A 13,559-nucleotide genomic window follows, 5' to 3' on the forward strand; every position below is an offset into this window, starting at 1 on the left:
AAAAAGTAAAAGCTTAGAAAATAAAACTAAGAATTAATAAATGGCATGCCATAGAATTACAAAGCTTCCACATAGCAAAGGAAACAAAAGCATGAAGAGGGAGCCTTTATAAGAGACAAAACTTTTAGAATATATAAAAACTCAAAAATCTTAACAAATATAAACAACCCAACTAATAAATGTAAAATGGACTAAGAAAACATTTCTGAAAAGAAGAATTAGAAATGGCTAATTATATGAAAAAAAAATGTTCAAATTTTTTTCCAAACAGGGGAATGCAAATGAAAAATACACCGAGATTTATCTCTGGTTAGAATGGTAATCATGAAGAACACAAATAATAATAAATGATGGCAAGGGTGTGAGGGATAAAGGAACACTTACATGCTGTTTTAAATTGGTTCAACCATTATTGAAATTAGTATGGATGTTCTTCATTAAAGTAGGAATGGAACTGTCATGTGACATTCTTATGTCACTCTGTATTTATTCAAAAGAATAAAAGTCAGGGGCTGAGGTTGTGATTCACTGGTAGAGCACTTGCCAAGCATGTGTGAGGCACTGAGTTTAATTCTCAGCACTGCATATAAATAAACAAAGTCCTTTGACAACTAAAAAAATTATTTTTAAAAAGAAAGAATAGAAGTCAGTATACTGCAGTAATGCATGGAATACCTTTGTGTCTGTCTGTCTGTCTGTCTGTCTGTCTGTCTGTCTGTCTGTCTCTCTCTCTCTCTCTCTCTCTCTCTCTCTCTCTCTGTCCTTACTGATCACAGTATGATCACACTCTTCCACCATGATGCTCAGCCTCATCTCAAGCTCCATGGAATGGATCCAGCCTTCTATGGACTAGGACCTCTGAAACCTTGAACTCTCAAATAAACCTTTCTTCCTATGTAGTTGTATTAGCTGGGTCCTTTAGTCACAACACCAAAAAATGCTGAGTAAAACAATAATTTAAGTGCAAAACACACACACACACACACACACACACACACACACACACACATGCACACAGCTTTTCTCATATCCTCTGTTGCCTGGATTAGTATTACCATCTCTTAAGAGACTGATTTGAGAAAAAATATATATATATATAACAGCTATAGCCTTAAAGACTAAATTGCACCTGAGCAAGCCCCAAGGCCAAGGCCTCCAAATATATTCTTTTCCTTACCTTTCTGAGTTTGCGAATGATCAGGGTCAGAAGAAGCCAGAAAAGGGTAGCTGTCAGGCCAGTACAAACAAGAATGATGATTTCAATATTGGATTTTTCATCAGAGCCTGTAGAGTTGAAAAAGAACTTACTAAAGAAAAAATAGTTCACCAGAGATTCAGAGATAAAACAGGAGAAATGTACTGCCTTTTACAGAGCATGTTTGATTTCCAAAGGACTAATGTCAGTAGATCCCATATTTTGAGTGTGTGTGTGTGTGTATCTGTGTGTGTGTTTTTAAATTTTTATAGCCTGTAAGGTTTACCTTATGAGACTTAGAGAAACAAATCCTTGGTAATTGTACAAATTGTCTCAAGAAATTAGTCAAAGACTTATATATAAGAATATGTGCTTATATATTTTTGACATCTATGTATGAATGCCAACATGAGATATGTATAGCTATCCTCTATCTTATTAGCTGACTTTCTAATACAATGATAAGATAATTGTGGTATATAGCCTGATTGCCTGAATTAAAAGCCTAGCTCTACCTCTTACTGGTTGTACAATTTGGACATGTTACTATTCTCTCTATGACTCATTTTCACCACTTAAAATGAGAATAATGAAAGGTCTGAGGGTGTAGCTCACTAGAATAGTACTTGGCCTAGCATGTAGAAGACCCAGATTTCCATAAAAAGTTTGTTAAGGGCTGGGGTTGTGGCTCAGTGGTAGAGCACTTGCCTGGCATGTATGAGGCACTGGGTTCCAACCTCAGCAGCACATAAAAACAAATGAACAAATAAAATAAAGGTATTGTGACCATCTACAACTAAAAAAAAATTTTTAAAAATTTGTTGAAAAATAGAAATGGCAATAATAAATACCACATAGATCTATCAAGCATGCTAAATGAGATCATGAGAAATGATTAACACAGTATCTAACAAATAGCATATTTCAACTATCTGCAATATTATTAGGTTCCTTTTTCCTGTAGTGCATCTGTATACCATCTCAGTGCATTGGGGGATAGAGGAATTTTATTAAACCAGCTTATATGTTTTCTCTGCTATGCTTTGGTAGAACATAGCTGAATGAGAAAGTAGTGGCTTTGGGGGTGCCAACATGCTCAACTAAAACCAATAATATTTCTTTGTAAACATAATTTTGCCCCCAACAGTTTAATACTAATTGTAGTAGCATAGGAGATTGGAGTCAAAAGACTTGTCATAGCCTCTGGCAAGTATCTTAATCTTTGAACCTCCTATTTACAAATAAAATGTGCTCAAAATCTAACATTTTATGTTTACATTTCCAAATATTACCCAATATTTTTCAACCAAACAAAGGGAATTATTATTTGGTAAATTATATTATATAAAGCACTGCCATATCTTCACCTTCATGTGTATCACCTTTGAGAGAAAGGTAAGGCAGCTGGTATTATTCTCAGTTCAGAAATGACAAAACTGAAATCAATAAAAGCTAAATGACTTATCAAAAATGACATCAATTTCATAAAAAGCATGGTATTCTGGACTCAGATTTTCCATGCCATATTATTCACATACCCTCCCAATGAAAGCAGGCATATTAAAGAAAATATTTTAGAGTATACATATATTCACTATCCTACTACACTGTGCTTCCACAATCAAATGCCTTTTTAAAATTGCAACCAAGGGCTGGGGATGTGGCTCAAGCGGTAGCCCGCTCGCCTGGCATGCGTGCGGTCCGGGTTTGATACTCAGCACCACATACAAACAAAGATGTTGTGTCTGCCGAAAACTAAAATAAATATTAAAAATTCTCTCTCTCTCTCAAAAAAATTTTTTAAATAAATAAATTTTAACCAAACTCCACTACTGATTATCAATGTACACAGGAATTTTTAACTTACCCTCCACGGTGATAAGAGCTGTCGTGTGGACTTCTCCCAACTCATTGGTTGCTTTGCACAGATACAGGCCCTCATCTTCTTTTTTGGCTCTTTCAATAATTAGTGTGTTATTCTCAAAGAAGATTCCTGCATTAACAATGTCCCTTCATTATTATGTGAGTTATTTGTGCTTAAACCCATCTACAGAATATGTGAAGGCCACATCTCATTAGGTCAACAAGGGTCTCATTTCCAACTCATGACAGCCCAATGGAAGTGCACCAACTAAGGCCCTCTTGATGGGTTTACAGGCTTGGAAACCAACAAACAAGATTACAGACTCACCTGAAGCAGGGAGAACAGGAATTCCATTTTTCAACCAGTGGATTTGAGGGCATGGTATTCCACCCACTTTGCAATCCAGCAAAATCTTGCCACTGTGGTTGACCTCAATATTGGTGAGATTCTCAATAATGAATGGGGCAACCCTTTCTGTAGAAATCAAGGTAAAGAAAGCCAAGATTCTGAGGCAGGGTTCCATAAATATTATATTGGATATTTATCCCATCCCACATATTTAACTAGACATCTAGATGGTGAAGAATTGTCATACTCAGAAAAAGGAAGTAGAGATAGAAAGAAAATTTGGGTAAAGTGTGTGGTGATTTGCATTTGTGTCTTTCAAATTATTCCTTATCCTCACACTTAAGAGGGCCATCTTGAGCCACTTGAGGGAAGAGAAGTGGCTTTCAAAGAGTGTTGGCATCAGGACTAAAAAATTCCATCACTAGATTTTTCCATAACTCGTTTACCAGAGACTCTAAAATTCATGAAATCTTTTCCTTAGAATGCCTCCAAAAGAACTCAGGAAGGAAAAGGCTGATTGAATCAGTTTCTAAGGAATATAAAATCCTAAGCCTTATACTGCTTCAGAACCCACCCAACAATTGGATCAATTTCTAAGAGGGTTCCTCCAATTCTACCTCTAATAAAGAGCTGAGTGTTGCGCTGCATCATGTTGGTGATGTTTTTCTGTGCCCAAGCCTTGCACTTGTACTGCCCTTTATCCTGCTGAGTCACATTCTTGATCACGAGTGTCAATGAGATGGAGTAGTTGCTTCTGAAGCTTTCAGTGTCTATAACAGGAATCTTCTCGCCTAAGGGGCTGAACCAAGCAAGTTGATTGTAGATATATTTAGCTGCCTTGCATTGGAGCCGAGCATCATAGCCTTCAATCATTGAGACTAGAGGTTCTGCCTCCATGAAATCAGCCACATCTGTATAGGTGAATATAAGCAGGCAAATGAAGCTGATAAATAGCACCATTCTCTCTTCCCTGCCAAATTGCAGAGATAAAACATACTCCCTTGATAAATGCCTAGTAGCAAAGACCCAACCAATTTAAGTTTTCAGCATCACTTTCTGAGTTTCAGTTTTTAAACCCATGCTTAAAAACATGAAAATTGTGCATATACATATAAAATGGTTAAACATATTTACTCAAACACCTATCATTCTTCAAGTTGAAAATGTGCAAAATATTTTCTTCTAGCTTTTTCAAGTATACTGTATATCAAAATTATCTATAATCACCAGAAATTTTTACATTAATCAAACTGTGACTTAGTACCCAATTGATTAACCTAACCCCATTTTTCCATTCTCTTCTTCAGTAAGCACCATCCTGCTTTCAATTTATGAGATCTACTTATTTAGGTTCCACATCTGAGTGAAATTTTGAGGTAATTGTCTTTGTGTGTCTGGCTTATTTTGGATAACATATCAATCTCCATTTTCATCCATGTTTTCAAAAATGACAGGATTTGGGCTGGAGATGTGGCTCAAGCGGTAACGCGCTCGCCTGGCATGCATGCGGCCCGGGTTCGATCCTCAGCACCACATACCAACAAAGATGTTGTGTCCGCCGAAAACTAAAAAAATAAATATTAAAAATTCTCTCTTTCTCTCACTCTCTCTCCTCTCTCACTCTCTCTTAAAAAAAATGACAGGATTTTATTTTATAGTTAAACCATAGTCCATTGAATAGGCTGCCACATACTATTCATTCATTCATCAGTCAGTGGATAATTAAGTTGACTCAATATTTCAGCAAGTATGTATACTGTTGCAATAAATATGGGAGTGCAGATAACTTTGAAATGCTGATTTCATTCCTTTTGTAGACCAATCAACAGATGGATCTGTCTATCATGTATCTATGTATCTATCTATCTATCATCTATCTACACAGGAGTGGGATTTTTGGATCACATGCCAGTTCTAATTTTATGAGGAACTTCCACACTATTTCTCATAGTGGGTGTACTAATTTATATTCCCTACAACAGTGTGCAAATTTACCTTTTTCTCTATATCCTTACCAAAACTTGCAATCTTTTGTGTTTTTAATAACATCTATTCTTACTGGAGTAAGGTGATATCTCACTATGATTTTGATTTGCATTTCTCTAATTTGCAATGCTGAACTATTTTCATGTACCTCTTATATATTTTCAAGTATACTTTTTAGAAATATCTAGATCTAATACCTATTATTATATCAGACCAGTTTTTTGCTATTGAGCTTTTTAAGTTCCTTATATATTATGAATATTAACTCATGGTCAGATGTATAGTTTTCAAATAGTTCCTTCCATTCTGTCCTTCATTCTGATGATTATTTCCTTTGATGTGAAGAGGGTTTTAGTTTCCTATGTTCTCCTTATTTTCTAGCTTTGATTTTGTTCCTGAGCTTTTCAGGTCTTGTTTAAAATATTCAATTAAAATAAACAAGATGATAAACCCGTAGGCAAAGTAACCAAATGAGAAAGAGGACACACTTTAATAAATTAGAGATTAAAATGGTGGCATTATAACAGACACAATTGAAATCCAGAGGACTACTAGGGAGCATTTTAAAAATTTATGTTCAAAACAATTGGAAAATTTAGAAGAAATTAAGAAGTGCTTAAGATGTAAACCTACAAAAATTGGACTAACAGGATTTACAAAACTAAACAGACTCATAATGAGCAATGAAACTGAAGTACTAATAAAAAGTTTCCCAACAAAGTCCAGAATCCATATAGATTCATAGTTGAGTTTTACCAGATCTTTAAAGAATAACTAATATCAATGTTCCTCAAATTACTCAATGAAATAAATGAGAGGAAATATGTTCAAAATTATTCAGTGAAGCCTGTACCATTCTGATACCAAAACTAGGTAATGGAATTTCAAGAAAAGAAACATATAGACCAAAAGTATAATTGATGAGTATTGATTCAAAATCCTCAATAATATGTTAACAACTCAAATTTATCAAAAAATTAAAAATATCATGAATATAATCATTTGGATTTAAATCAATATATCTCATAAATAGAATCAAGGGTAGAAATCATGTGATTATTACAATAGATGCAAAAAACTTCAATATCAATTTATGATTAAAAATTACCGTGAAGAAACTGTAGATAGGAGGAACTTACCAGAACAAGACAAGGATTTTCACTTTCACAACTGCTATTCAAAATATTACTAGAAATTTTAGTTAGGGCAAATATTCAAGAGCAAGAAATAAAGGATATACAAAATAGGAAAGGAAGAAGTCAAACTATAACTGCTTGAAGATGACATGATTCTACAATTGGAAGACTCTAATGGTTCTCCCAGAAGACTTCTAGATCTAATAAACAAATTCAGAAAAGCAGTAGAATACAAAATCAACATAAAAAATCAATAGCATTCCAATAACAAATTTACTGATAAAGAAATAAGAAAAATAATTCAGTTCATAATAGCCTCAAAAAGAATCAAATAAGTAGGAATCAATCTAATGGAGGAGTTGAAAAATCTCTACAATGAAAGTTACAGAATACTTAAGAATGAAACTGAAGAGGAAATAGAATATGAAAAGACCTTCCACATTCACTTACAGAAAAAATTAACATCATTAAAACAGCCATATTATCCAAAGCAATCAATAGAAACAGTATAATCCCTATCAAAACCAATAATGAAATTTTTCATGGAACTAAAAAAAAGTTCTAAAATCCATATGGAAGAACATAAGACACAAAATACCTAAACACAAAGAGAAATGCTCAAGGCATCTTAGTACTTGATTTCAAAATATACTACAAAATCATAGTAATGAAAGTAGCAAAGTATCTGCATAAAAACAGACACATAGACTAATGGCACAGAATAGAAGAAACCTACAGACCCACAATCCTCTGCTTCTTCACAAAGGGGCCAAAAGCACACATTGAAGAGAAGACAGCTTCTTTAACATAAAAAAATCAAACAACCCAATCAATACATATGTAAATTAACTGAACAGACTCTTCTAAATAAAAAATTCAAATGGTGTAGAACCACAGCAAGAAAATATTCAAAAAATTTAGCCATCAAAGAAATGTAAATCAAAATTGCACTGAGATTTTATCTTACTGCATTTAGAATGGCAACCATAACTAACATTAATAATAAAAAATATGGCAAAAATGTTGGGGGAACAATAGGATTGATTATACATTAGTATAACCAGTATAGAAATCAGTGTGGAAATTTCTTGAAGGCTTAGGAATAAAATATGACCCAATTATACCATAACTCCTTAGAATAAAAGTCAAAATATTGTAGTGAAGGAACATCCCAGGTGTCAGTCAGTAGATTACTCATAAAGAAAATATTATAAACACACACACACACACACACAGAGAGAGAGAGAGAGAGAGAGAGAGAGAGAGAGAGAGAGAGAGAGAGAATGGAATTTTACTCAGCCATTCAGAAGAATGAAATTGTATCATTTGCAGTGAAGTGGATGAAACTAAACATCATCAGGTTAAGTGAAGTAAACAATAATCAGATTGTGAAAGGTTATATATTTTCCCTCATATGTGGAAACTACAGAGAAAGAAGGAAAACTAAAGGAGGAATTTCAGTAAAAGAAATTGGAGATCAGCAAAATAGAAGAGGTTCAAGGGGAATGAGAAGGGAAGGGAAAGGGGAGGTACTGGGGACTGAAACTGATCGAGTTATGTGATGTTCATGTACAAATATATAAAAATAAATCACACTGTTTTTTATAATTATTATGCACCAATAACATTTTTCTTTAAGATGAAACTTTCAAAAGAGTAACATCCTTAAAAAATTTAATCCTTATAGATGGTGTGAGTGTGTGTATTGTTAAAGACTCTTCTAAAATATTATTAGAACTAATAAATTAAGCCAATAATGTTTAGGGATACAAAATATGAATTTCTTTATCCATTCATCTGTTGAAGGGCACCTGGATGTATCTGGAAACTATTATGCTAAGTGAAATAAGCCAGTCTCCTGAAATCAAAGGTCCAATGTCTCTCTGATATGTAGATGCTAACACACAACAAGGGAGTATTTGGAGAATAGAATTTTAGTTATTAGACAAAGGGGAATGAAGGAAAAGGAGGGGGATAAGAATGGGAAACCCAGTGGAATTAATCTGATATGCCTTTCCTATGTACATATATAAATGCACCAAAATGAAACTGAGTTTGTAGTTCAATAGTACAGCCCTTGTCTTGTATGTGTGAGGCACTGGGTTTTATCCTTAGCATCATGTAAAATAGATAGATAGATAGATAGATAGATAGATAGATAGATAGATAGATAGATAGATAGATGTATTGTATCCAACTATTACTAAAAAACTATATATAAAAATATAAAGGCACCAAAATGCATCTCCACATTGTGTACAACTACAAGATTAGGACCTAATTAGAATAAGATATATTCCATGTTTGTATAAATATGTCAAAATATATTCCACTGTCATGTATAACTAAAAAGAATAAACAAAAATATCTGAGTTTCATTTTAAATGCTAATGGCAGAGAAGACTTTGCCTACACACTAGGCACGGCACTAAATTACTTCCCAGGTGGGTATGGGAGAGTTTTATGATATTTATATGTAATGTTCCTATTATGAAGAGATAACACATGAAGTTTCTTGACTGACATGACAAGGTAGAACAGTTTCCTTGACTACAAGTGTCTTCACTACTCCAGTATTATCACAAGAGTGCCAAACACTCTAAATGTCTGCAATTAGAGATTGTTAATATATGTATTGCCCAATTTACAATGTATATGTACAGCCATGATCTCAAGTTAATTCTCATTAAAAAACTGATACAAGTAATATTATCAACCTCTTTTCAATGATGAGAAAAACTACTCAATAATTGAAAAAAACAACACTGATACCCCAAGTACATTGGTTTCATTTTGTATTTTTGCATTTAATGCCACCCCTTCAGTGATGAGCTGTTATTTTGAAATTTATACTGGACAGAGTTTTTTTTTTTAATTAATACAAAATATCTGTAGAAAAAGACAATTACCCCTAGGCAAGAAGTAGTACAGAAGCTCTAAAACACTCACCAGTTTACTGCAGATGTTATCTGGGAATAAATAGAATGGCTCCATCAAAATTAAACTCTGAATACCCAGGTTTTGTCTTGGAGGATAATATGCAAATCCAATTTTAATCTTTTTTGTGTTTGCTTGTTATGAATTGTAAATAAATAGTTAATTACCATTCCAATACCCTTTCCCCCAAGATATGCATTGCTATTCACATATAATGCACATACACACTCACAGATTTACACATTTTATTTTAAACAAATATCCACAGTATGGAGACACTAATTGTTGAGTGAAATCTACTGGTGATTATGATCCAGACCTATATGTTTCCAGCCATTGTACTAGTGTGTAGGAGTCAAAAGAAACTGAAGGTCACCTTGTAGTCAAAGCGTTGATAACTAAATAATGATTAAAGAAACCTTCCTTGTCACATCACTTCTTGGGGCTATTTACAAAACTTCAACCTCCCCAAGATCTGCTTAATATTCTTTCTACCAATACTTACCTTGGTAAAGTCTACTTCTTGATCAGTCACAAAATTTATATTCTTGATTGCTGAATATGGCTGATCAGTTGAGCCAACAGTTCCCAAATCTAGTTCATTTAGCAATTTAACTTCATTGCCATGGACACTAGCATCAAGTTGTTAATGCAGAAGGCTCAGTCAGGCTTGTGTGAATCATTGCTGGGTATGTGATAACTGTCCCAATTTCCCTAGTTTCTCTTTGTTCCCATGACATACTCTCACTTTGGAGTTATTTTATTCTCAATGGAAAGTCAGAATTCCCATTTACCACACTGCCAATTGCCTTTGGGACATTTCTCAGCTGAAGATACCACTAGTATGCCAACATTTTAATAACTAAATAGATAAGCAACCAAAAATGACATAATATTTTTTCCCCACAGACCAATACTTCCTTGAACTTTTTCTCTGGTGAAAGATAACTTTTGCCTATCACAAAGGATTATAATCTCAAAATTACCTTTGCTTCTTTTCCTCACCTCCCACATTCCTCCTCCCATCAGTTACCAAGTGTTGTTTATCAATTTTTTTCAATAATTTTCATTTTACTCTTCTTCTTAGTTTCCACTATGCAGCCTCCTCAGTCTGCAAAGGCAATATCTTATGTCTGGACAATTAAAATATTTCCCTAATGAGGCTTCCCTCTTCCATTATCACCATATTCCAAACTGATCTCCACTGTCAAGTTCATTCATCTTCCTAAACCACAGCTTTTATCACAAACCCCTCTCCAAAGCCTTCAAGCAATAGGGCTGCCTCCAGGTGAGGTATTTTGTTGTTTTTGTTCTGGGGATTAGACCCATGGGGGGGCACTTGACCACTGAGCTACATCCCCAGCCTTTGTTTATTATTACTCTAAGTTTCTTAGGGCCTAACTGAGTTACTAATATTGGCCTTGAACTTGAAATACTCCTGCTACAGCCTCCTGAGCCATTTGGATTCTGATGACATTTATATACCTCACTCAAGTATTCAAAGTGAGGCCCTCTCTAGCTTCACTTTCCCTCACAAACTAAGTTCTCCAGCTTTCCACAAATATTTCCCCCCATGTTCAACTGTTCCATTTTTCCCATACATATGTCACATTTGCTATACGTAATCTTTCACGGCTAGGTTAAAAGCTCCCCGTCATGTTGGGCACAGTGATGCCCACCTATAATCACAGCAACTCTGGAGCCTGAGGCAGAAGGTTTGCAAGTTCAAAAGCAGCTTCAGAAACTTAGCAAGGACCATCAGTAACTTGCAAGACTCTGTCTAAAAATAAAATAATAATAATAGCAAGACATGGGGATGTGGCTCACTGGTTAATTACACCTGGGTTTGATTCTCAGTACAAACAAAAGTTACCCTTATATAGATGTTTTATGACTACTCAATTTAAAGTGGGTTTCCCCATTCCACCTCAGTATTCTCTTTCTCATTTACCTATCACATAACTATGAAAGTTTATTCATTGATTTTTTTTATCTGTTTGTTCTTTCCATCATTAGAATGTAATTTTATCAGGGAACGAACCAAAAAAAGTAATAGTCAATGCTTTATTTCTAACATTTCACAGATTTACTGTTATGTCATAGCTAAATAAACATCTATAGAATGAATGATTACTGATTTATTAATTCCACCATGTACACCTGCTCAAATCAACCTCTTTCCTTTAAATGTCTTTTCTCAATTCTCTGATTTTTTGAATCATCCATCTATATAACTCTGTGTCTGTTTTGGTGGAGCTATTTTTGGCTATGCCTTCATAAAATATGTTCTCCATTCTCTATGATAATATCATCTGACATTATACAAATTGTGGCTTGATGTATATGTTGCATATTTATCTTTTGTCTATCATCAATTAGATTGTAAGAGGCTTGAGTATATCTTATGAAGAACAGAATGGCAAAAATATTAATTGGTTGTACTTCACAAATTTAGGAAACTCTCATACCATGACTTTATATTCTTATAAATACTCCTAAAACTTGTCTATGACTGTCCATCTGTCTCATTAAGTAGCTCATCTTCATTGCTTGACTTTAGTAATACCATCTTGGCTAACATGGAACACTCATTAACCACTGAATGATGTGTTAAGATGCTATGAGTAATTACTACCTTTTCTGTAAAGCAGTTCAAAATACCATATTGATGGGGAAATGAATACAGACTACTGGAGGATGAATTTAATATAGCTATGGTTACTGGAAATTTCATAGTCAGGCTACAAAAGATCATAAGTTCTCAGGAATGTGCATAGCCTTCTTTCATACCAGGATGTATTATATAATTCCTGACATACATTTTCATGTGTCTAGTCTTGAGATATAAAAAAAAACCTTTCCTTTCCAATTTGGATAACCCTTTATTTCATTGTTTTCCTAATTTCTGTGACAAGGATATCAATATTATGCTGAATAAAAGTGTTAGAAAAGGGAACAAGCTTACAACTTTTTACCGTTCATTATGATATTAGCTATGAGACTGTCATTCATGGCCTTAGTTGTTCAGGTGTGTTCTTTCTATGCCTGATATGTTAAGAGTTTTTAATCACAAAGTGATGGAAGATTTTTAATTTTTTTATATTCCCCAATGATTTCTTGATCTCTTGGTATCTGTTGTAATGTCTGTCCCATTTTTCGCCTTCAATTTTATTTATTGGATTCTCTCTATCTTTATTTGTTCTGTTTAGATGTACATGACAGTAGAGTATATTTTGAAATATCATACATACATGGAGTTTTCTGTATCTATTGACACAATCATATTCTTGTCCTTCATTTTGCTGATGTGCTGTACCACATACATTCATTTGTGTATGCTGAACCAGCATTGTATTCCTGACATATAACTTATCACTGTTTTCAGGCAACATAGTTTTATTATTAAAGAATATACCCCAACAAAAACTTATAAACAAATGCAATAAAGTTGTAGGATACAAAACCACCATACTAAAATCAAATCAACAGTGTTTATACATATCAATAATGGACTAGCTGGAAAAATCAAGAAAGCAATCCCTTTTATCATTGCTGCAAAAAAAAAAAAATGCTTGGGGAAAAATTTAACCAAGGATGTGAAAGAATACTACAATGAAAACTAAAAATCACTGATGAAATAAATTGAAGAGGATATAAAAATGGAAAGATACCCCATGCTCATGGATTGGAACAATTAATTTTGTTAAAATGTGTATACTACCAAAGTGATTGACAAATTCATTGCAATCCCTATAGAATCCAAATGAGTTCTTCACAAACATAGAAAAATCATTCTAAAATTTTCATGGAAAGAAAAAAGACTTCAAATAGCCAAAGCAATCTTTAGCAAGAATAACAAAACTGGAGGTAGCACAATATCTAACATCAAAACATAGTATTGTTATAGTAAACAAAATAGTATGGTAATATCATAAAAACAGACATATCAACCAATAGGACAGAATAGAGAACCCCAAAATAACTCCACATTTTCATAGCCAACTGAATTTCAACAGAAGCATCAAGAATATAGGTTGGAAAAGGATAGTCTCTTCAATTAATGGTGCTGGGAAAAGCAAATATCCATATGTAG

At 33.8% G+C, this 13,559-nt stretch overlaps 1 protein-coding gene across 5 annotated transcripts in view; it reads right to left on the minus strand.

Moving 5' to 3' along the window:
- The window catches only part of LOC101955809 (vascular endothelial growth factor receptor kdr-like), a 291,669-nt gene that overhangs the window by 141,000 nt on the left and 137,110 nt on the right, over window positions 1–13,559 (minus strand). For all 5 annotated transcript variants that reach the window (XM_078034616.1, XM_078034613.1, XM_078034614.1 and 2 more), the window contains 4 exons: window positions 4,025–4,318; window positions 3,387–3,533; window positions 3,063–3,188; window positions 1,178–1,284 (listed from right to left, as the gene is read on the minus strand). In XM_078034616.1, coding sequence (XP_077890742.1) covers window positions 1,178–1,284; window positions 3,063–3,188; window positions 3,387–3,533; window positions 4,025–4,318 — 674 coding nt within the window. The remainder of the gene's footprint in view (window positions 1–1,177; window positions 1,285–3,062; window positions 3,189–3,386; window positions 3,534–4,024; window positions 4,319–13,559) is intronic.

Source organism: Ictidomys tridecemlineatus, chromosome X, assembly GCF_052094955.1.
Source record: "Ictidomys tridecemlineatus isolate mIctTri1 chromosome X, mIctTri1.hap1, whole genome shotgun sequence".
Taxonomy (NCBI): domain Eukaryota; kingdom Metazoa; phylum Chordata; class Mammalia; order Rodentia; family Sciuridae; genus Ictidomys; species Ictidomys tridecemlineatus.